This window comes from Myzus persicae, unplaced genomic scaffold, assembly GCF_001856785.1.
Source record: "Myzus persicae strain clone G006 unplaced genomic scaffold, MPER_G0061.0, whole genome shotgun sequence".
In the NCBI taxonomy this organism is placed as follows: domain Eukaryota; kingdom Metazoa; phylum Arthropoda; class Insecta; order Hemiptera; family Aphididae; genus Myzus; species Myzus persicae.
Window position 1 is genome coordinate 344,017 of NW_019101803.1, and position 26,137 is coordinate 370,153.

General features: G+C 30.6%; 3 protein-coding genes across 11 annotated transcripts; 1 reads left to right on the forward strand and 2 right to left on the reverse strand.

Moving 5' to 3' along the window:
• Nucleotides 1-552: 552 nt before the first annotated feature.
• Nucleotides 553-3,759, reverse strand: LOC111030460 (probable cytochrome P450 49a1). Of its 5 annotated transcripts, none has more exons than XM_022309966.1 (9): nt 3,353-3,759; nt 3,034-3,222; nt 2,729-2,954; nt 1,829-2,016; nt 1,560-1,746; nt 1,370-1,502; nt 1,100-1,306; nt 826-1,029; nt 553-765 (listed from the first exon to the last, which is right to left on the reverse strand). In XM_022309966.1, the coding sequence occupies exons 2-9, from the start codon at nt 3,125-3,127 to the stop codon at nt 649-651; spliced, it is 1,356 nt and encodes a 451-aa protein (XP_022165658.1). In that variant the 5' UTR covers nt 3,128-3,222; nt 3,353-3,759; the 3' UTR covers nt 553-648. The 5 variants fall into 5 exon arrangements, with proteins under 5 accessions (XP_022165658.1, XP_022165657.1, XP_022165659.1 ...); XM_022309965.1 differs by having other exon boundaries at nt 3,034-3,256; XM_022309967.1 differs by having other exon boundaries at nt 3,034-3,268.
• A 107-nt stretch (nt 3,760-3,866) lies between these two features.
• On the forward strand, nt 3,867-8,564 carry LOC111030462 (RNA-binding protein 1-like). Of its 5 annotated transcripts, XR_002604115.1 has the most exons (5): nt 3,867-4,196; nt 6,785-7,010; nt 7,076-7,249; nt 7,650-7,993; nt 8,166-8,564. XR_002604115.1 is itself a non-coding variant. In XM_022309971.1 (4 exons), the coding sequence occupies exons 2-4, from the start codon at nt 6,805-6,807 to the stop codon at nt 7,678-7,680; spliced, it is 411 nt and encodes a 136-aa protein (XP_022165663.1). In that variant the 5' UTR covers nt 3,867-4,196; nt 6,785-6,804; the 3' UTR covers nt 7,681-8,564. The 5 variants fall into 5 exon arrangements, 4 of the variants coding, with proteins under 4 accessions (XP_022165663.1, XP_022165661.1, XP_022165665.1 ...); XM_022309971.1 differs by having other exon boundaries at nt 7,650-8,564; XM_022309969.1 differs by lacking the exon at nt 7,650-7,993.
• A 1,599-nt stretch (nt 8,565-10,163) lies between these two features.
• Nucleotides 10,164-26,028, reverse strand: LOC111030469 (nose resistant to fluoxetine protein 6-like). The gene is made up of 12 exons (XM_022309982.1): nt 25,346-26,028; nt 19,453-19,673; nt 19,021-19,229; nt 17,400-17,494; nt 17,124-17,323; nt 16,201-16,364; nt 15,941-16,109; nt 14,578-14,913; nt 11,871-12,060; nt 11,396-11,538; nt 11,197-11,305; nt 10,164-11,116 (listed from the first exon to the last, which is right to left on the reverse strand). The coding sequence occupies exons 1-12, from the start codon at nt 25,713-25,715 to the stop codon at nt 11,025-11,027; spliced, it is 2,298 nt and encodes a 765-aa protein (XP_022165674.1). The 5' UTR covers nt 25,716-26,028; the 3' UTR covers nt 10,164-11,024.
• Between the last annotated feature and the right edge of the window lie 109 nt (nt 26,029-26,137).

The window sequence follows — 26,137 nt, forward strand, 5'->3', positions numbered from 1 at the left end:
TACTACTATTATTATTATTATTATTATTATTATTTACCCAAATATTTCTAATTATAAAATGCTGTGACAAGATATTGTTCTCGCGTTGATCTCATCTGTCATTTTAATATTATACAATTTAAAATCGAAAAATATAGAAAAGAAATACAAATGAAATTGTAAATGCAGGCTAATTAGAAAAAAAAATTGTAAAATGATATACTATTATTTATTTTTTACTTGTTAGACTTTTTTTTGTCATGTTATTTGTTAAGAAACAAAACGACGAATTGTTTATCATTTTTACACGTATCTTATGTTGCCTTACAATTATGTGTATATATATTATATATTTTATACACATAAATATTTGTACAATGTGTGACATTTAAATATGATACATGTGGATATTGTATATTTTTGTACATAATGTTGTCTGTATAACATTAAAAACAAAAAATCTCTTATTTTCATTATATAATATCATAAAATATAGATATACATTATGTAATTATATTTGTATATAAGATAAAGATATATTATACCATTTAGTAGCACGTGCTTTATATATATTTAGTGATACATTTTTATTTCACAAAAGTTGAAGATTGTTTAGAGAAAATATATAAAAAAAAAAAAAATAAATAATGTTTTCCGAAATGAATGTGTTTATCTATTGTTGAATATTAAATCTATGCGACTGTCTGGTATTCTGTTCATGCGATAAATCATACCAATATTTTTTGCTTGTTCAGTTGGCATACTGATTTGAAAATTCTTAATTAACTGAAAATAATATGTAATATTGCTTAATATTTCATTTGATGACTAGTATTTGTATTTTACTTCAGATAGGAGTATTGTCATTTCTTGCATGGCGACATGTCTGCCTGGACACATTCTAGGCCCATGTCCAAAAGGTAACGAAGCATACGGATCAAACTTTTGGATGTTAGAATTTCTTAACCATCGACTGGGCTGATACTCTAATGGAGCTTTAAAGTATTTTTCTTTTGTTGATGTTAAGGAATTGAACGCCATAACCAATGTCTAACATTTAAGAATTTTAAGTGTAAACTATGACTGTACTATATTTAAAATAATATCACTTTGCATTTACATTTTCTGGAATTTCGTAGCCACCAATGACAGTGGTTTTTGGAAGATATCTGGCATTTGCACCTGCAGTAGGGGACAGTCTAAGTGTTTCTTTTATGCAAGCCTTTAGATATGCATTTGTTCCTTGTAAGACATCCTCCTGACAAGCTTTCTGTACTTTTTTGTCTTGAGAAATATAATACAATGTCATTGCCAATGTAGTAGCTGTCTATATTAGAAATTAAATAATATTATTTTCATGTTAAAGTTACAAAAACAAATAAATACTGACAGCATCAATACCGCCAAAAAATATTTCTAGCACAAGTAAATTTCTATCAGTATTTGATAAATTCGAATTTGTATTTATGGCATTAACTAGAGCATTGTGTTCATGAGTCTGTTTCAGGTATTCGTCAACAAAACTGAAAATTTCGAATAATATAAACTACTTTTGGATGTGATATATAGTATTAAATTACTTTTTACATGTGGAATGTGAGCTTTCTAGATTTCTATAGGCATTTGTCTTATAAAATTTCCAAATAGGCGGTTCCTGGAGGGTGTTGTACAATCCATCCATGAATTTATTTCCTGCTTCTACAAAACATTCTGACATGGTCGTGTTTAAGCATTTTATTCTTAAGCCGGGCGAGACTATAGAAATTGCTGGATGGAAGAAAAATAATTTATTAAAACTTAAAAGTAATCATAATGATGCTAACGCAATCAAAATGTAGCTATTAATTACCCTCAACAGCAAATTTAGTTAAGTGGTAAAATATATCCTTCAAACATTTGTCTTTATTTCTGTTCAATTTTATATAGTCAATGAAATCCACGGCTGCTTCTTTATGCCGAGGTATGTAACTTTCATAAATATTTTTTGACATTAACGGAGCAATAGCTCTCCTCAGTCTATACCATTCGACACCATTTCTGCAATCAGATATTTATTTCAATTAATTGTCAATCTAACAACGAATAACATTGTTAAGAAACAATTAAGAAAACAGATAAATCTATGGACATTGAATTAATAGCAATTTAAAATTTCTCAACAGCACTTAAGTCACAATATTTAATATTATTCTATCAGTATGTATTTTTATTGTGTGTCTATGATTTAAAATGGTATTGTAATTAAACACTATCTCTTATACACAAAACAAAAAATCTCAGAGTATATAATAATTGTTTACATTTTTGTAATTCACCTTGAACTCTAACTAGGTAGGAACTGTACTGTGAAGTAAATTTATAACTGAAACCAAAAGTATAAGGTAGGTAAAAACACATATTTTTTTTTATCATACACTTTTCAAATCTTTTATGCACTTATAAGTTAAATATTAGAGTTGGACACACATTTTTTAAAATTAAATGTGTTGATATTTAATATGATTTACCCATATCATGATAAATTGATACAACTTATAAGTCGTACAGTTCTGAAAAATTAACTATTTATTTCACAAATGTGGTTGAATTGAAAAATAAAGATTGCGAAAAAAAGTAACAGAAAACAAAATTAAACCCAAATATTGACATCCCATAAGCAAAAGTTTCAGTAACAGTTGGTTATTTAAAAAATATAAAATATTTATTTTAAATTCTTTATAATGTTATATATGTAGTTAATTATTCTTACTCAGATACTAATCCTCCGGTGCCAAATGGTTTTTTTCTGAGTAAGTTTAAAGCTGGAAATATGGGTCTTGCTGGGTGCTTGCCTTCATGGGCAAACATTGTTTTGGCGTCTTCCACTCTTGTAACAACGACCATTGAAGTGCCACCCAACATCAGTTTAAACACTGGGCCCAACATACGTTCTATGTCACCCATCGCTTCTGTGAGACGTCGAGAGTCATAAGGACCTTTTTTATAAAAAAAATTTGAAGTAATCCAGAATCCAACAAATAAGAAAGCGAATAAAACGATATAAATAATGCCTACCAATTTTTGGGATGAACAAATGCGTGTGTCCCAGTAGAGGCCATCTTTTTGGTTCAGGTATACTACTAAACGGCTTGAATAGATGGGAAGTCATGACTACTGATTAGTTATCGTCCAGAGTACTGTGCACACAAAATCTGACTGGCTGTATATATTTAGAGGTATTGAGTTCAGTAATTTATCTGCATTCTGTTTATTGATAATATGGTAATTCATTAGGAATCTGTTCAAAGTACTTATACAGTAGGTACATACTATTAACATTTTTTATAACTTTTCTATGTAAATTACACCACCACACATGATACACAAATATTACCTTATTATATTATAATATTTCACGTTATGTTTATGTCTTATGTTCTCTAATAGCATGACTCAAGAGGTAGAACGACTGTATCACTATATTCTCATGACTCTTTCAGTTTAATGTAATAAACACGGTTTATAAATCACATCATTCGAATCGTATATTCTTGTATCGTAAAATGTAAATCGTAATCTATATTCTATTTTGTGGTTGTGGTAGGACACTACAAAGTAAATACTTATAGTAATAATATTATATAACACTACATAATATATCTATCATTTATTCTATTGTTTTAATGCGAACGCATGTAAAACACGAATCTGGAATTCCGGAACCAGGGCCTTTGATAAAAAAGTATTATAAACAACTAAACAGGTAGTTGTTGTTATTATTTTGAAATGTTTCACGCGACGTTGCTGGGCAAGCCGGTCGTTTTGCTTCCATACCGTGCGACATTGACATCGGCAACGTCGCACCATCGCGTCCGGGTCCGTCATCCATTTTGTTTACATATTATCGTCGTCTTCCACCATTTCGCTATTTCAGCGCCGCCGACCACTGCGAACGGGGTCCTCCACGACTCTACTTCTACTCCACTGGCTGCTGATGACTCGGCCGCTGTGTGAGCGTTTTGTCATTTATCGTTATTAGTTGTTCTTTTTGTTTTCTTTCCCCCCTCGTAGTCTACGTAGACCTCGTTGACGACGATATCGCATCGGGTTTACATTTAGTCACGTAACGAACAACTACCGGTTTTAAAATTTTTAAGTTTTCACATTCTTGTCGCAGCAGCTGAGATACAAGCAAGTGTACGCCGCCCACACGATTCACCAAAATATAATTTCGAAACGTGAGTATATATCGTCAACATCGTATGCAAAAGCGACAATTAATTATATTAATAATAAATAACTGTATTTACAACTCTATTTTACCGAGAATCGTTGCCGGTAGGTTGGTCGCATAATCGACAAAGGGATGAACGAGTCGGCGCCGCCGCCGCCGCTTGATCTTCCTTTGCGGGGCGGACATTTTTTTCCCCCGATTTCATGACTTCTTCAGGAAGCGGGTTTTTGTTTTCTATTTACTAATCATGTATAAATATGTAGATATTTTACTGATATTTTTTCTGTTGTGTTGTCGTAATCCTACAGATTTTCCATGTCTGAGGGTTTAAATCTTAAACATTTCTCGCCGCGCGAAGATTGCTATTCTGCCTGCCCTGTTAATGCAATTGAGGAGAGGCATAATTTTTTCCTCTCTATTCTGTTAATTATGTTTTGCCCGTTGTAATTGATTTGCATCAACCTCCCTATACTCTATTCAGTTTAAGAGTTTGTAAGTGCTTAGATTCATAGGTATTTTTTTTATATTCAATGAAAATGATATGTAAAATTCCCCTGATGATATTTCTACTTGTAGTATTTATTGACATGCTAAACATATAATATAATGAAAAAAATTACTGTAGGTACTTAGTATCTACTAATATCACTTAACAGTACCTAATATAATTAAGAACAAATGTCTTAACATTTTTGCATGCTATTTACATATAATAAATTGTAATATCAAGATCTTTGGGCGGTATTAAAAGTGTCTGACTAAGTATCATTTTATAAGAAGCTTCATAACTAGTTAACAACTTGGTAGGTAAAATCAGTTTAAAGACTTAATTAAACAAAAAAATACCTTATTGATTTTATAAACACTTCAGAGGAAGCTTCTCATGCATGTGTTGTCTCTGTCTGTCAAATGTAGAGAAAAAGTTTATAGTATATAAAAAATTATTTTTTCTTTGTCTTAGCGTTTTTATTTATTTGATATTATTTGTACTAATATTAGTACCTATGTGAATATAATCAATTTTTGTTTCTAAATTTGGAATGTTTTATTAGATAATGAGTTTTTTTCAATTTGAAGTAAGTAAAAAATATACATATATAGGAACCCATCTACCATAAAATCTTATACATTTAATTACGTAAAATGTTAGGTATCAAGTTTGTGTTGTGTCTATTATGTATTTTGGAAAATAGCATTTGTAAACATTTTTATAAAGTTAGTACAAAATGCTATTATTTGCTAGTCGCATAATGAACCTATTAATAAGTCATGTTGACAATTTTAGTGTTTTATTTATAAATAATGTTTATTTGTTATTATCCTTTCAGATCATTAGAAGAAACTAATATTCCTAAAATATTATTAATGTTTAGCGTTTTCCAAGGTTAATGTTTTGTTTTATCTCAGTTTTTGTTAGGCAATTGAAATTTAATTTTTTTAACTAAAATGGAATTGTGATAAAAAATGAAAAATGGGATTGTTATTGGAAATTTTTACTATATTATCGGTGATTAAGTAGGGTTGTTATTGTTGTACCATAATTATGGTGTTTTCAGAGGAACCTATATCCTAATTAACTGGTATTCACAATACCCCTTAAGAGGACGTCACACCATGTGTTGTCTCCATCTTACAAACGCGTAACATGCCAAATTTACTTTTATGTCGTTCGCTTAAAAATTAGAATTGATTGGCCTATTATGAAACTTGATGGTAAGAACTTTATCTGTGTTTTGTTGGGGGTTAACTATAATTCAGTGTTTAAGTGAGGTATGTGTGTATAATATTTCATCAAGTTTCATAATAGGTCAATCCACTCTAATTTTTAAGCCAACAGCATAAATCGTGAACTGCTGAGTGTAAATTTGGTATGTTACGTGTTTGTAAAACAGAGAGAACATGTGCGTGTGTGGCGTTCTTTTAAACAATCTTAAGCTCTCCATATAATTTTAATGTTTTGTTTTTCAAAATATCCAAATTAATTAAAACCCGAAAAAAATTTTATTTCACAAATTGCATGTGATGCCATATTTCTATGTACCTGGGTATGTTTATTTTGTGGTAAATTGACGAATAGTCTTACAACGATAGGTATTTATTATTAAATATTTTTTGTTGCCAACACTTAGTTTCATCCATTCATCAATTAGTATAATTTATCAGTAATATTTTATGGGTTGAATATTAGGTACATAGTTTTTATATAAGTTTTTCCTGAACTACTTAACACTCGTATTATGATAATAGTCAATAACATCCAAATGTTTATTTAAAATTATTTACCATACATCTGGTATTAGAAATCTGAATAAATGATTTGAGTGCAACGTCCTGGTTTTTACATTGTTCAATTGTTGGTATTATAAATAAGTGTATACTCAATGGCCAAGTTTTGAATTTAGGTGTTGTTTTAAATGAGATTTTTATATTCAATTAAGATCTGTAATTTCCCAATCAAAAATACTTCTTATGTATCTACATATTTATTTACTATTGAAATTTATAAGTAGGTTTTTGTGCATACTTAATATTTTTTCTTCTAAATATTTATTGACAAGTTTATGGTTAAATAATTTTTTTTTGTTTTTCTAGTTGTCAAGACTTAAACAAACATGTCTCATCGTGATTGGGATCAATCATGCAAGGTATACATTGGTAATTTGGGCCAAAATGGTACTAAACATGAAATTGAAGCATCATTCACCAAGTATGGTCCATTGAAAAATACGTGGATTGCTAGAAATCCACCGGGTTTTGCTTTTGTTGAATTTGAAGATCCTAGAGATGCTGAAGATGCAGTCAGGGGACTTGATGGAACGTAAGTTAACATGATATATGTAAAACTATTTCAAATACCTGTAGTAATAAGTTCAATTTGTTTAGCCGTATCTGTGGAGTTCGCGTGCGTGTTGAAATGTCAAGCAATAGACCTCGTGGTGGACGCGATGGTCGCGGTGGTGGTGGAGGAGGTGATCGCAGAGGTGGTGGTGGTGGCGGCGGTGGAGGTGGTGGATACAACAGAGGTCCTCCACGCTACAATGATAGGTATAATGAGAGGTAACATTTTATTAATTAATTCTGAATGCAATAATAACTTTGAATTTGTGTTTTAATTTGAGTTTCGTTTAAACAGTGGGTTCAGTATACTTTCCAGATAATTTTTTAAATATAAAAAAAACATTAATTAATTAACTTTTTCTTCTAGAAAATAATTTATTACATTTTGAATTTCTGTTGATCATTAATAATGTATTTTTGCTGAATGAATTTGCCTTTTTTTATCTCATTGATTTTTTGCAAATATAATTTTCGTTTATTTCCTTGTCCTACCTTGTTCTGGTAAGTTTGTTTTTTAATATGAGGTTCACTTCTCTTAGGAAAATAATTTTTTTTGTTTATTTGTTTTTTTCTAATTGGGCTTTAATTGGATCTTTTTTATTTTTGGGATAATTTACAGGAAAAGGATCATTGGTTTTCGCCCATACTAAAAAAATTTATCATCCCATCTTATAAAAAAATCTCACACTGACAATATGACTTGACCAACAATTTTCGTACTTCGCTCCATCAATTCTACCGAATTGAAATACCGTAACGTGTTATTTAACATCATGCGGGTGGAAACAGCCTATTCTACACTATTCTACAATATTCTTCCAACGCCTCTACCCTACGATCAACTCTTCACAAGCACTCGTATGCTTTCTTGGCTGTTTTAACGTCTCCACTCACACTCTCCATCTAAACAACATATGGTATTATTTATTCTTTCATTGAAAATTGAGAGTTGTAAGTTAAAAGGTATTTAGTTTTTTGTTTTGTTTTTTAAACAATTACCTATGACATGTTTTTTATAAGTATTTTTAATAGGAGCTGCAATAAGTAAGTATGATTAATATTCTCCGGCGAGAAATGGAATTGGCTATAGTATGTGTTATTATTATGATATATAACTATTTAAAATGTATTTTAGATCACGATCACGATCTCCCAAACGCCGTGCACCGCCTTCACGGTCACGTTCAAGGAGCTACTCACCAAGACAACGTCGTACGTCACATTCCTAAGATAAAAATTTTAAACAACGATGATACAGGTTCCATTTAATATGAACTTTAGTACGCCCCAATTTATTATTGTTCCCTATAATTTAAAACTTCAATATTTCTGTTAGTATTCTACAGAAATCCTAATGATTTTTTTTTAATGATCTAATTTGTAATTTTTTTTACTCAAGATCGCTTGGTATTTCCAAAAGATCACATAAAATTTGATAGCTTTATAATAAGTTGACTTTTGTAAGTTATTTTTATTCATTGTACCTACCATTAGTTTGGTTTACTTAAAATATACAATACACTTAGATAAATAATTTGATTTCTTTTGAGTTCTGTGGAATATCTTGGTGTGTTAGTCCTGATACATACTTAGTTATGGTCCTCCTTTACGCTTCCTGACTATATTTAAGATCTTCTTGCATACCTTCCAACAATAGAACTAGTAATTTAACCTTTAAAATTTTGAAATAATTTGTGTATCTCAGATTTTAAGTAATAAAATCATGCCCTGAATGATAATTATTTTTGGTGATGAACTAAAACAAATGATCAATCATAAAATAAATAAATCCATAATTTAATTTACTGAGGTTCAATTATTTGCTAAATGATATTCTTGTTATAAAATTAATAGGTAGTAATTATATATTTTGTTGAAGTCAGCATTAATTTAAATATTGTTCATATAACTCTAAGGGAAATAAAGTTTTCATAAAATCAAAATTATAAGAACTATACAAATTTAAAATTAGGTAAGTTTTGTATGAGGTCTATTAAATTAGTTCTTTACATTCATTGGCCAGTATGAGTAATGTGTTCTATAACATCAGTAATTTTGCGCTAAAATTCTAATCGATCATTCTTTCGATACTACCTATGTCAAGTTTTGGTAACCTAATATTCTACTAAAATATGAGGAGCTTAAGAAATAGAATATTCTGTTTATAGATTCTGAGTTGTTATTTCTCTTACATTTTTGCACCATTCTAGGGTTTGTCACTATCAACTTCAAAAATACCATATTACAATAATAGAATATGACAAACTTAGTATTTAATATTATAATAATTGCACTATTTCAGGCAACATTTTATGAATACATTCAAATAGCCACCGTAATTTCCTTTACCAGATTGTAATATTAGTTAAACTGTAAATTTGAGGATCATTTTTCGAATTTTCAAAAACCATTATGCAAATTATCTTTTTATGACACAATTCCTATAGCATATTATACAAAAAAAAATAATTGTCCATTATTACATTTAGGACAACATAAAAGCTGTTTAAATGAAAAAAATGTATGAAAGTGATGAAGTAAATCAATAATATAATGTAGATGTTTAATAAAAACAGCTCTATAAAATGAGTGTGTATTAATTTATTCTTTAGAATCAGAATATTGTAAAAATAAGTTATTGATAAAAAAATAATTGTTATAATAATGCCCCTATTTAAATCTGAGTATACATAATATTGGAGTAACTTCTTCACTGTGCCAGTAACATTATCCAAAAATAGTCTAGGTCAGAGGTATTCAAACAGTGCGCAGCAGGAATTGACGTAGAGAGCCTTGTCTTATAATTGAAAACCAATATATATTTCTTATTTTAAGGCTTTTTATCATATGTATACCAAAGTTATTAATTTATTACATATTAGTAAATTACTAGTGACTAAAAATGGTGTGTTTATGACCGCATTTTCTATGTTAGATGTAATTAAAACAAAATATTGGTCAAAAGCTATTTCTAAACTTGAACCATGATTTGAACATATTATGAAAAATAAACAAGCTCATCCATCATTAAAAATTTAGTTTTAAGTAATATTAATTAATTTTTTTATCGATTTATATTTACTAAGACTAAACAAAATATTTAATTATAATTTTTTCTACATAACCAACTTATTTATAATTTTTTTTATTACATCATAATATGACAAATAAATTATATAAAATATAATTTACATAAGTACATATTATAAAATTATAAACATTGATTTTTGTCGTTTATAATTTGGAAGCCATCAACATTTTGTGCAGACACTGAGCTGTGAGATGAAGAAGTTTGAATACCTCTGATCTAGGTCATTAATGTACATTTTTCCCCATTTAAATTATTTAGTAAAATAAATTTTGACTGTTCAGACTAAACATGCTAAACCTTGCTGACTACACATTTAAGTGACAATTTTTTTATGTGATGGAATTAGAATGTGATTAACAAAAAATTCTGTTGCTGAGATAAACTTATAATATGGATAATTAAACATATTACATATACTTTGATAATGTATAAATTAATGTCTCTCAAAAAATATTAAATGTAGTAGGTATGGACTATGGACTAATAAAAAAAAATATATTTCTATTCAAGTGATTTTTATATTGCACAATATTTTTTTTTTAATTGTATAATTCCAAGCTAAGTGTTCTTACCTCCTATCTCACACATAACATTATTATAACTGTGCTTAATTATTTATGCGTATATTTAATTACAAGTATTTATTTTATGAGTGTAGGTAAACATTTCTTACAATTAAGTAAAATTATCAATTCAAATAAACTTATTTATACATTATATACATTATATTAATTTTATAATATGCATAGTATTAATTCTATTTTTTACACTAAATCATAGTTTTATGAATGGTTAAAAAATATATAGCAAAAGTTGGTACAATAAGACAATATGAAATGAAAACGTGGAGGAACTGAGGATGTACAGACACGAGTTAAAATCTTAAATATTATTATAACTGGACTATGGAGTTGTGATTTGTTGAAATTTTTCTGGTTTTGTTTTTAGATTGCTTATCTTAGTCCTTATGTCGTTAACATAACATGATTTATTACCTGAAAATTAAAATACGCCCATCTCAAATTTGGTAATGTATTATTTTATCAAAGTCAATTATAACAGTTTGCATATAAACCTGGATTGAAGAAAATTTTTTCCAAACCGATTATGGGTGATTCGTAGAGTAATGTCAAACAGAAAGCTGCCAGGAACGCTAGTGTAATGTCTCCAAGTGACAACCACACCTACGATGACGATAACAATAGCAATTTAAAAACGAGTTTAAAAATAAAATAATAATGAGGTGGTATCAATTATTTATTAATAATATTTACCAGGTTATAGACGGACGCGTGAAACGGTGTCCGAATGGAGCCGACTGTATACAACTGCAGTCCACCGTGGCACAAGAATGCGCAGTACGTCAACCGGCTTAGTGTTATTACCGGTTTCCAGCACAGGATGGGTTCGATAAAACCTATAGTACATAATATGCGAACTCATTAGAACACTAATAATTATTATTAATAACGTGGACGGCGCAGCTATGATAGTCTATGGCAGGGATGGCGAACCTTTTGTACCAGCGTGCCAAATAAAAATGTTGGTCGGATTTTGTTTTCCCTGCGTGTCAGCTAGGCCTAGTTCGATAACCCTTCAATTATTATCAAACTTTTACACATTCGTGTGTGTCACTAAAATAGTGTGCGCGTGTCATAGGTTCGCCATCTCTGGTCTATGGGCTATGTCCAGAGTGACCATAGGTAAGCACTTTTCCGGGTAAATATCGTTGGCCGGTATTGTTTTTACCTCCGTTACCGGTGGATACTGCGATGATTGTCCAACTAACACCCGCGGCCCACGTGATGCGGTACAGTGCGCCGTACAGAGCGGCAACGAAAGCGTCGTACTTGTAGTTTGGCTTGTAGAACCACCAGGCCGAGAACAACGTACCGAATATGAGGACTATCGAAACGATCCAACTCGACCATACCACGTACTGATTGATAAACAATACAAACAAATCATTTAATAATATTAACATTGCTACCATTTACCACCGATGAGGAAACGTTATAATAATATAATACATATGTTTACAGTTGTACTTCTTATTGTAAGGTCAATGGGCATAATAATTACGAGATACCGGAATAATTATTGAATAGTGCTCAGTAAAAGAGATTTAGTCGATAAATTTTGGTTGTTTTTCGATTATTTCGCCTTGCCGTCTTGTAGATAACGACGTTATACCTACGTAGGTTTTACTAGCAAGATATACATAAATATATAATATATTACATACTATAAGCAGCCAACAGGGGTATCCAGAGTGTGACAGGAATTCTATTGATTAGTGCATCCAAGCAGCTACTTGGGTTACTCAAAAAAATATGGTCTTTTTTGGGAAACACTCAGGAAACTCGCTATTGGGTGATACCTTATTCCGGATGCACTTGTGACACTAACTAAGGGATCCACGCAGAAAACTTCTAAATACCATTTAATCTATTATTGTATTATATTTAGGTTATACAGAATAAAATATTTATTAGTCAATACAAAAATGACAAAACATTTTTTTAGGTCTAAAAAGTACCTATTGTTTTTTGACTATTCACTTTAATCTGCCACTGTTTAAAATAGTATTCTTTGATGTAATGATGTTCCGTATTTTGCACACATTTCAGCTCCACGGTTTGGTTGATTGTACATAATAATTTTCTTATAGCTATTAGCTACAACTAACCAGTCAGTCATTTTCTCAATATATTTTAGAAAACATCAACATTATTGAAAAAATATTATATTCCTAGACCCTAGTACTTTAAAGTCTAATTATAAACGTTTAAATGTGAAATGACAAGAGTGATGTACCTACTCTTGAGTGGCGCAAGGGCATCCCGCAAAATAATGGAATACCTTCAACACCGTTCATCAAAACTTTTAAAACTTTTGATACTTATAAGTTATAAGTTATAACTAGATATAACTACTGTATAACTAGTTCGAAGTTGCTTAGACAAAAATTCTGCTGTGGAATTGAAAATTAAAAACCTATGTTTTGTGTACAAACAAGTAAACCTAACAAAAAAAATAGTAAATAATATTATTTTTTCAACAAAAATTTTGTGTTGTAATAAATTATAACAATGTATATTGTACTCAAAAAAAATTGTTTTTAAACGCCTAGTTTAATCAAATAATTATTTTTTAGTGACAAAATAATCATTTTGTATAGGTACCTGCTACTTATAACCTATTTGTATAATATTACGTTATTCGGACGTGGGCCCACCTGCTGACTTCACCATGACCTCGGAAAGTTTTGTTTGCATCGACTAACTTTAATAATTGTTTTTCATATTTTATATACACCTAATCTATGTCCTATATATTTTGAATTTTGCTTCAAAGGTATTCATGTTCCGTCAGTTATAGGTATAATAATTAACATTAGAAGTTGAAAAAGAAATACCAGCAATAAAATGATTAACAATTTCATCGATATGTATTATTTGTGATAAGAATTATTTGTTATGAGATTAATCTCAAGACGGAGCTATTTTAATACATGATTTAGTTTATTATTATGATTTCTGTTTTTTCTTTCCCCAACAGGGGCTGGCTGGACAATATTATAATTATCTATGACATAAGAGGTTTTCATTTCTTAATAGTTATTTTATGAGTACCTAATTGATATTAATTGTAGTTGTATAGTATGCTGGTACATACTATTCTACTAATACAACATACTATCTAGAATATTATTTTATCAAGGGAAAGTTATAAATTATTTATAGAAAAAATGGAACTTATACTTGTTTTAACAAACGGATTTGAACAAAAAAAGTTAGAGAAAATTAATGAGTCTATGATCTTGGTTCAATTACATGCTTATGCATATTCGCAATAGGGAATTATTTTTAAGATGGGTTTATCCAGAATTATTTTAGCTGCACAGGCCTTGATAATTTTATTGATATTTTAAACTAAAATAATATCATTAAAAACTGAGGGGCTACGGATAAAACTGAGGAGTGGCTAAGTAAACCCAAGCCTTCTAATTATGCCTATTTGCTTATGAACTAGATCATATTTTAATAATGAATAATTTTCAAGAAATCATACTTGTTTTCGACGGGGGTGGGTTTTTGATTTACAACAAATAGGTTCCTACAAACAAACTGATTACATCAGAGCCAAAACAAATATTATATAATGTGCAAATTAGGTAATTAATTCTGTAGAGGGAGATTTTTCGGTTGATTAAGATCTGGGCCAATTTCTTAAATAAAACAAAGTATCGTTTCTGCGAGTTCGTTACGGCACCTAGTAGTTATGCACCTCGTTATACATTCCGTCCTTCCAATGTAGCATTCGGAGAGACATTTAAGAGAATGAGAGACGACTGACGAGTGACAACTATCCCTAGCGGTTTGTTACTGTTGTCCGTGTGCCTACAAACAGAATAGTAGGTATACGTCATTACGATTAATAGGTAAGTACGCACTTTATTGATTTTGCAGGAAGTGTTTTTCATCTTGTGCCGTACCAAGCCCGTCAGCATGCCGACGTAGTATGGAGTGGCTCTCGTGTGCGTCGGTATATAGAGGCTGCGGAATGTTTTGTTGTCGATGGGATTTCGTAGTGTCTTGATGTGTACTAACAGGAAGGCGTCCAGTTTGCCCGAATACGTGACGAAGAAAGTAGTGAAAATCGACCCGGCCAATATGAGTGCCAGCACAGAGTTCCCGATTTTCGGTTTGTGGTACAATAGACTGACGATGATCGGGGCTGTCAAGAACAAGTGCGTGTCGCATGCGATGTACCAAGACTGTATCATACACTGCATGGTGGACGAGGTAAAAATTAATTTTCCATACCGTAGGTAAATATATTATTATACATAATGAATAATAATAAACATAAACGTAGTAAAATTATAATGTTAATATTATATAGATACCTAGGTATTACGTACGGGTGGAGATTGGGAGAAATGGATTACCCCTCTGTAGCTGAATTGGTTCCCATTTGACCGAAGTGGATCTCGTATAAATTTGTGATATATCCCATAACTGTTCGATAGTTGGTTCCCGTTTATCACAGTAAAATGACCAAGTATCTACATTTCTATTCCCATTTTTACAGACTATTAGGGCTGCCAATTTAAAAGGAATAATAATAGTTAAATAAAATAATTCATAAACTGAATTTAAAATGTATTATTGTTAAGATGATAATTTTCTGATGAAACTTTCTTCAAATATTTTTATCGTGCAAATTACTATTAACGTAGTCCGCCATACAGTTTTTTAAGTATGATTTTATTTGCTAATAATAGCTTAAAATTTAATATTTGAATTATTTTTATAAATATTAGTTAACAGAAACGGGAACCAATTCAGCTTATCTAATAAATTGCCTTTTTTTAAGTTGAATCAATACGGTACCATACGGTACCCAAAGCCCCTACTCAAATAACTCCCCAACCCACCAGAATAAACAACTTCCACATTCCACAAATATTATTATCTAATAATGAATTACGAGTATGTAATATTGGAATTTTTTGTTGTATTATTGATTTAAAATTATTATTCTATTTTGATATATTTTTGAAGTTAATGGTTTTATCTTTGATCGGCCCATCTCATCCAAGAAATAAAAATATCTCATTTATTATTAAAGATGTTCAATAAAGTCGAGATCAATCAGAACCCAGTTATTTTCAACCTTAGAAAAGTGGGGTTTTGAGAATGTTTTGCTAAGGTATTTAAATTTAAAAAAAAAATCAAGCCCCCATCCCATAAAATATTTCTAAATCTTCATCAACGGTGCTACCAACTACAATTTTACTTTTTTTAACTGACCAATTTTTGAGGTTCAATGTAGTTATTTATGTACAGTATGTTGGTCCACCAGCTCTCGTGGCACCTTTCCACTTCCGAGCCCACTTTCTCGTTCCACAGAGGTCCTGATCCTATTCTTATAAAAATCGTACAGTAAAATCCAATTACTATCGCGTAAACTGGTGTCAACCTATCAAGTAAATAATATTTTTGCTTTGTTATCAACATTTTCCACTGTGAATTTCTTATTATATCGATAATTATTGTTGTTAAGTACCTACCTTACGTAACGGTGTATGTAAAAAAGTGGTATTTGAAAAGCTTTTGGGTTCTTTTGGATGTGCTCCAATAGTAAGTAACATGCAAGGAAGCCACTTATTATGAAAAATGTATCCACTAGTATGGGTCCGTTAAGTATGATCATGGCTTCAAGTTTGCTATAAAACTAAACCAAAACTCAAAAATCATGTTTTAGTTTTACATAATATTTTTTTCATATTCCCCTAGTGGTAGGAGTATAGATGGTCTGAGGTTATATTCATAGGATAATAGGTATATCCCTATGTACTCCGTACGGTGGTTCAAATAATTATTAATTTTGGGGAATGTATAATATTGTGTATATTATTCCAAATATTGCTGTTATTTTTAAAGCTACATGGACTTTATTTCATTATTTGTTCGGTATATTCTGTTATTGTGATTTTAAAATAGAGAAAATACAGTTTTGAAAATTAAATTAATATTCAGCCGTGTATAGTTTTTAATTTTAGAGAAGTGCCCTGTGCACATTGAAACATTTGAAATTTTGAACATGTACATTATTATTGTTATCTTTTTTTAAGAAAGCCGATAGATAATAAATCAGAACACCATAATTTAAATTTTTATATATTATTTTATAAGTTAATTCTAATGACGAAAAAACTATATCTGTTTGTACTGTATTTGTAGGTATTTAAGACGAGCATGAGACCGCAGAGTTTTTTAAAATTTCGAAGATGACACAATAGTGTATCATTATTGCATTGTGAGAACTTTATAGGTTATATATCATAAAATATCAAATCATTATCAATTAACAAAATTTATTAAAATGTATAGTCTGTATAAATAATATATGTAATGAGAACTGTAATATAATATGTAAAATATAAAATATTATAGTTATTTGATAATTAGTAATTACGAACAGTTTACTTACGTATTCTATAAAATTGGTGTTCATTATTGGCGAGCCTAAGGAAAACATAAAGCGATGCCCAACAATAATGAAACACATCGATATAAATTTTAGTCCATGAATGCATTCTAGGTTGTCTGATGTCTTCGGGAAGGTAAGCAACTTGCGAACGTTTTTCGATAGTGAAAATGACTGAAGTATGAGATGTTTTTTCGATTTTTCTGTAATATGGTTAACAAATAACAATTCCGTATATTTGGTACATACTACATACAAACATTTTTTACAGGGACTTACCCGAAAACTGAAAATGCTCGAATGAAGACATTGAAGTAAACAAGTCATAGAAGGTACTCATGCCAATAGAAATTAAAGAGAATCCAATTATTGACCTAAACAAATAAACAATTTTTTCAAAATTAAAGTAAAATATTTTCGTATTTCTATCATATTATATTCATCAACTAATCCCTCTCAATAGATGGGCATACTGTTTTATCACCACATACAAAATTAATTTGTCATTATATCTGTTCCATATTAGATTTTCACGAATAATCCCCTACACAACATTATTCACGCTTGTTAATAATAAATTCAAAATTGACACGTACGTTAATGCATATCAAGCTGAAAACGATTGTGTATGGTTTACCAACCGATCAGAGGATATCTAAATGTTTTAAAATGACCCAAAATAAATAAAAAAAACTGTAGTGTAATTATTGTAATACCACTATACCAGGCGCACAAAATCGCAGCCGCAACTGTCCTGTTTGACATTATTAATTGTTGAGACGCTGAGTTTTTTTTCGTTTAATTGGTTTTATGGTTAATAAAGATTAAGTGAAGCTAGTGCGAACTTAATAGCTCTTAATATTTATTTTAACACGATTAATAAAGTCCAGAAATTAACGACTTTGCATATTTTTATATTTTAAGACAATTTTTATTTCTCAAAAGTCATGAGTGACGTACAAGAAAAGTAAATATATAATATATTGCCAAGTTAATTTATCAGTGATTTATTGTTTTTGCAGAGTCCATTATAACAATATAATATTACGTGTACACAGTTTTGCAGAACGGAGTGGATGACTAGCAGCTGATTTATTGTAGCCGTGAAAATTTGGTAATTAAACGCTTAGAGACTTTATTGAAAACAGTGATTTTCCGCCACAATATGTCAATCACACAAGCAATATAGGAATATAGACGTACTTGTCTTATATTTCCATCGCAAAGGTCTATCTAATGATGCATAGAGATCCCGAAAAAGATTTAAATTGGTTTTGAATTTTACTTGGAATGGACTTTCCCACATTTTCGTTTCTCTTGCCTTAAGCTTACCAATAAATTATATATTTTAAATTTGAATGTTCCAATTTATCCAATGTATTTTAGTGTAACTTGAGATTAATTCAAAAATTCGGAAAATCGATGTCAAGTGGACTTAAATTCTTCACAACAAATTCAAATATGTTATCGCAATTCTAATTGAATTGATTGGAAATTTAATAGAACAAGTTTAATTTCCTACATAGATAAATTTGTCCTTGTACAAACGGAGGAAACTTAACGCCACTCGCAATTGGCATAAAAAAATAGAGATAGTATTATTATTTTGAATACAAAAATAATAATAATAAATTTTATAATACCTAAAATAATTATACACGTATATGAGTGGTACCTAATTTAAGAGAGACAAATATTTTGTGTTACACCAATTGTCTTATTATCTTACTGTCTTGTGTCCTAAAATAGTAAAATTATATAAAAAGAATTACACATTTAATAATCGCTTCCTGTCAGATGTTCTATACAGCATTACAGCAACTACTCGTTCTATCGCGGGAGCTTGGGTCGAATAGATAACTCAATATTATTTATGTAATATTTTATCAATAGCACGTACAAAAATGTATAATCTCCCCAGGTCCACGGTAATGCAGTATTCTTCTGACACTTGACGGTCCCAACATTGGTCGTTATTTTTTTCTGAGGGATATCCCGCAGGATGCTTTCCATGTGTTTCGACACGTCTCCGCTGTTACATGTGTGTGGTACACAGTACGCTATGTAAATTCTGTTCCGCATACTTTTGTTCGGGTCGAATGCCAATTCCTGAAAAAAAGCACGGGATAGGGGCGTTATAACAATTTGTTTGCTGTTTATTGTACGAAAAAAATTGTATCATTTATTGTAGGTAAGCACACAATTAAACCTGAATCAATTTGTTAAACTTTCATTTCGTTGTTTTATGTGTAATTGTTTTTTTCTTTTAAAATCTACGGGTTTATTCTCTCGTCAAAAAAAAAAAATATACAGTGTTAATATCTCGACTTGCCTGCAGTGTATCCCACGAGGATTCATTAAAAACGTGTTTACGTGATCTAAATTTGGAATGAGCTATGGGATTTATTTCGATTTCTACTAGACAGTATTGTCCTTGGATATAATCATCGCGTTCAAATACTTCGACATCGACGCATTCGTCAAAGTTCCCAAGATTGTATGTAGATCCGTCAAACCAACCAGTCGGTATAAATTTAGCAGATGCGTCAAACACTAAAAGCAAATAGTAAACACGGTATACAGATCAATAATTTAGTTTAAATATTGTAGGAATGTCTTCGATGTAGACTATGTATTTATTATTTGAAAATAATTTGTTATGTAATATAGTTACGTCGCATAGGCACACACACATAAGTATGCGTTATATGCCCAGTGGCAGATTAACCTACCCCTGGCCTTTTTTAAAAACTGATTTCTTTTATACTTTCTATAGTAATACTACGGTGTCTACATCAGTACATTGTGTTTCCAACTTTATGATAATTGTATAAACTTCAGAGAATTCGTTTAACTGGCCGTTATCACTTATCACTAATAATAATCATGTTTAACAAACTTAATTTCTCCGTTATAACACCTTAACAACGTTTACTAATCTATAAAAATTATTAAATTACTTAATGTAAAATTATTATTATTCATGTGCAATTCTTTGTTATTCTGTGATAATTTTGGTGGCGTGTGTTAGTGGATGTCAGCTCACCATTTGTTTTTTCTCTCTCTGTATATCCACACATAACATAACCAAAACGCATACATGTAAAATTGTTTTTTATGGTTTTTGAGTAAACTTTGATTAAATTCACCTATAACAATAGTTAGACAAATTGAGATGCCGAACCCTTCAAAATATCTCTTTGATTTTATCTGTCATAATTGCTCATAATGTTTTAACATATTAATATATATTTAATGAAATAATTACCTGTATATTATAGTATAACTAGTATTATACAAATTAAAAATCATCAAAACTTTTAGTTGATCGTATAATGGAATATTGAAATGTGAAGAAAATAATGACTACGTTTTGTTTATTTATTTTTGTTTACTAATCACACCTCATAATTTAAAGTATTTTATAATTTTTTATTTCACAATGAAAAATATCTGTCGAGTTTCGTGAATACGCGATACTCAGTTCCATGATTATCGGTTGTATACTTGTTTAATATAGTTGGTGCCTATACACAATAGATTCAAATATTATTCAGTTTAATATACAGATTACCTAAAGCTTATTATGTTTTTATTTTAATGCAAATATTATATTTTTGCATTAAACTGTAGTCGTTTACTATTATATTACATAAAACAATTTGGTTTTATTTATTGTTTCATTTATTTATGAGATGAGCTTATAATGTATTATTTCCTTGCAGAAAGAAACAACAAACATGATCCTAATATAAAGAAAGTCAATGTCGGTGTATGACGCATTCTTCTGTCACGTATATAGGCAATGAAATATTATTTTAGCAAACAGATTGTAATCTATTTATGGTAGGTAGGCCTGCTGCCTGGTATTGCGTTTATTGGGGTGATGAGGGTGATATATCATCCCCTGGAGCCTGTTTTTTTACTCGTGTGAAATTAAATAATATTTTGAAATTCGACGACTGCCAGTTTTATTATTATGTTACCATAGTGATTTTTATGGAGGTATAACACCACAATCTATATCCATATTTTGCAATATCCCGTAGATATACGGACACACGCCTATATCGGCTATTTATGACTATCTTCTTTAAACGTTTAATTCGACTGTGCGTGTGTATGTCACTGAACTCCTACTAAACGGCTGGACCGATTTGAATGAATTTTTTGGTATGGGTTTGAGTGACGCCCTGGATGGTTTGGATTCACAATTGGACCCGATAGGTCCGACCCGGGGAGTTGTTCAAACGGGAATTTTAAGATTTACAAAGGAAATATTTGTTTATAAATAGTTGCTATTGGTTATAGGAGAAATACAAATATATTTAGTAGAAATTGGTATTTTTTTTGTTTATTGGTTGCCTTCAGTGGTTCATTGGGCAGATCAGGCATAAGCATGCATACAATTGAATTTTCGCACATTGTCTACCGAGGTGGCTGAGTTGCACTTATAGCTGCTCATTGGCTTGCCCGCAATCAAAATCAAAATAAAACATATTATTTATATGAAGTACTCATCAAGCAACCCACAGCAGATAGGCATAATAAATAGCTCAATACTCGCATTATCACCACCAAGTCTCATATAGAAATGGCATTTTTAACGGACAACAAAGTGCACGGGATCAGCTGTATAGTATATATTTTTAATAGTATAAATTGTAATATAGTAATCAAATATTATAATACGAATAGTGTTATCATGCATGATTTTTTTGAAGAAGAAAATTCCTCCGGCGAAGCATGTCCAGTCTGTCTATGTTATAATATCTAACTATAAGGTACATAGGCTTATATATTAAGTAGTTACTGATTACCTGAATCTTCCTAATACTTTTAAATGTTTTGACCAAGTTATAATAGATTTATGTGGCAGGTATATGCAATAGCTTTAGATGCTTGTGGGAATTTGTGTAATAAATGTCAACGGTAATTATTATTAAAATAAGCAATCTGTGCCCAGTGTTATGATAGCTAAAGATTCACGATGGAAATTGGACATTTTTTTTGTTTATTTATAGTTGTCATTGATATAAGGTTAGAATTGCAAACTGCACTAATAGAAATTTGAATTTTTTTATATAAAAGATTTCCATCGGTTAGGTACTCGGGCAGCAGATAAGGTAAAAGCATGCATCAAATTGTCACTCTTATAATGGTTTCGAATAAATAAGTTATATCTTAAAACAATTAATATGAGAGCTTTTTTATACAATTATTATTCTACCTCTATGTTTGTTGCCCAACTCAAAAATCACTCTACTGACTTCAACGAACATTTTAGATTGTCTTAGAGTTACCAGGTCAGTTCAGCGAGTATAGTTTGAATCACGTTCGGAAATAAACCAAGAGCCTTAAGTTGGATTAAGTAAAAACTACAAACTTCGAATAACTTTGAAACTTAAGAGTTAGAAATTATACATTTAAGTACTCACCTTAAGGGTTCGCAGTCCATCGAAGATGGATTGCCTACCTGATAATATACTGCTCGCATAATCACAAGCGAGTCTCGCGGGCTCCCTATTTGACACAGGCAAATCCGGGCGGGATGGCTATAATATAATATAATTGAAAGTGTCCTGTTGACTCACTGACTGATCAAAGTAGAGCCTAAACAATGGTAGCTTGGGACTTGAAATTTTTATGGTACCGTAGTACCACTAAATTAGTGAACGCCAAAAATAAATTTTCCAAAATTAACATTTTAAAGTGATGCTTTATAGTATAAAGTATTTTGCTATAAGTATTTTGATATTGATGATGGTCGATACAAACATGTTTAGTTACAAAGTTTGAATCATAAAACGGACAACGAAGTGCATGTCAGCTGCTAGTAGATACATAAAAATAATATTTGGATATACATGATTTTATAACTTAACTCCCCTTCCATTGTCTGTGAACGCAACTGATACTTTTTGTTGTTTGCAACTTCGTTTGACCAATTATTCTACTTATCGCTCTCTTAATTTTTTTTTCTACATTATGATAAATATCATACAAGTTGCCAAATTGAAATATTGCAATAGGTTCACTACTGATGAACAGATAACCGGAAGTACGATCGAAGAAGCTGTTCCTAAGATTACCAGGCCAAACGTGACGAGTCCATTGGTAAATGGAATATTGTTGTTTGTTAATCGTGAAGTAATATAACTCGTGACAGGACGTAAATACTAGGGGTCGCAGAAATCACTTGAACCGAATGTAGTTGAGCAATGAGTCTAATCTGTACATACTACAGTGGTGCAAATATGTTTCCCCCCAAATCTCAATCCCCCAGATAACTAATCATTAAGCAACGAAATTAGCAAATAAAAAGTATATTTTATCAAGCAGAATTGTAGTAGTATATTTTTATATTTCGATTACTGTTATATTGTTTATCAAGAATGAACGAACCAGCAATGGAAAATATTATTATAAATGTAAACGTAATAGGTTAGATAATAATAGGTGCCGATTATTGTCATTACTCATTAGTCATTTATTACTGCCGTCGCGGAACCTGCAGTTGGCGCCGGTATGTTTTGTTATTTTTATTAACTATAAGTTAAAATTATTATTGTAATTACATTCATGTGTTTATTCTTCAATCGCCGAAAATTATATATAAATATGTATAAAATAATCTCTCTCGAAACATGTATCTTGATAATATTCAACACTGGTGCTCATTAGCTCATATTTCATAACATGCAAACTTGTGAGACGTGAGTCTCTATTCTATTTAACTACCATTAGTCTTTTACAACTGGAAACGGTCTCGTGTAAATAGAAGTTATACCACATGAAAAGTGTTTCTAGTATCAAAATATAGAGCTTAATGCATAAATATCACCAACGTCGTTTCATATTGGAAAGTTTTCGATAAGGCACTAGTTCATCACAATTAATGGTAATTATATGCATCTTATCAATTGCGCAAAGTGCATATGAACAAGACTAAGATAAAAAGTTGGTGATCCTATATGTTTGCTAAGTAAGTTGATATACTTAGTGCATTTTAGATTCTTTCACAAAAACTGTTAGGTAAATGGTAAAATGTATGTTGTGCCACTGTGCTCGTTTTAATGAAAACAATTTTGGTTATTTGTATTTTGCAGGTTGAAATTCAAGACATAATAAATATCTACTATCCATAGAAAATCTTTGTAGAAGACATTGTTAATTTTATGAATTTCAACAAAATTATGAGATTAATAAATATAGTCCTAGAATAACAATCATTTTTAAATTTTACTTTTATGACATAAGAATAATAATATAATAATACTTTATTATGATAGGTAAATTGTTTTATATTTATTTTTTGATTTCCAAATTTTAAATAAACATCTTAATTTTTCTTCGTATTTTTTAATATTTGAAAAGTGTAGAATTTGTAACATTTTTCTCACAGCCTTTCATGTGTTTAGTGAGTATAGTTCATAGTTGTATGTTGCTGTTGATATTTTTAACATTTTGAAAATAAACAATAATATTTATGATATTATGCTTATGACATGCAAATCACAAGAGATTAAATTTGCTTGGTTTTTACGCAGTTTTTATTTATATGTAATTAACATTTTATTATAATATAATTATTAAATTATTAATTCATTAAACGAACATTTTTTCTATAACAGCAAAAAATCAATAATATGCTTTTAGTTGTTTTTGTATACCTCTTTAATAATATTTAAAATGTTTTATTTCAGAGGTGAGGCGAGTCTAACCACAAAGATAATAACTATTGACTTAAAAACTAAAACTCAATAGAATTAAATCTTTAAATAGTTTAAAAATAACATGACAAATCGATCCAATATTAAACGTTTGGACGCTATAAAGTGATAATTCGTTGAACATCGTTAATAATATTTTTTTTTGTGGTGGGGTGAAGGGGGGGACTAAGCTATCGCAAGCGGCTCCATTAGGTTGGTCTCCTTATATGAGGTAGATAGGTACTTTATTATTGCTCTCCTTCCTCTCTATATAATATATTATGCCAGTTTTTAATGACGTTCGACCTCTACAATAATAATATAAATTACAAATAGAAATTGTAATGTACCTACAGTATTATACCGTGTCGACTTAAATATACCATCTGTTATTATCATTGTGTAAACAATACTAAAAATAGTATAATAAGATATTATAGTCATATCTATGTATACATTTATTATTTATAATAATTTTAGATCTTAGTTAATTTTTAATGCGCTGTGGCTTACTTTTTGTCGCCCAAAGTTGAAAGTCGTCTAGTTGAGTGAGATACGCGGCGGTGTGCTTGTAGCATTGCGTGTGCACATCGGCCGAAGTGACGAACGGCAGGAACTTGGACACTATGTTCGAAGTCCGCTCCAGTAATCGTTGCACGTCCGTCCGGTTTCCGTCGTCGGCGACCTGGATTGCGAAGCTGCTGCCTCCCTGAAGTCCGTCCGACCGGAAGTAGTGGTCTTGATGTAAGTACGGTGGGTAGTTCGTGACAGTCACTGATTGATCCGCCCGGCAGTAGTTGCAGTTGTTGTCGTACGTTCCGATCAATGCGACGATGATCATTAAACGGCATGTTATCACATCCAAGTAGCGGCTCTTCGACATTTTTCGAGAGACAATTGTATCACAGCATTACAGCAGTCGTTGCGCGTCGTCCGGTACTGACAGCGGGGAGAGAGAAACAGAGTATAAGTAAATTGTTAAAAGTCCATAACTCCAATGAGAAGTTATGATATTTCGTTTTAGCGAAACAATAACAAGGAACCGAATTCTGATTTGTTTGGACTGCGTCGCAAAACAAACACCTGTGCAAAAAAACACACGTACTCGAAATAATACCAGCCAGGAGTGTATAATTAAAAAATATATATTCATCATCCGGTCGTGCTATATACACCTGCAGTGCTGCAGAGGGACCGTCGTGGAGGTAATTGAACTGTCCGGCAGTTAATATAATAATATATTATATATACGAGCACGGGGACATGACAAATTGTTATATAATATATACATAGGTGTGGTAAAAA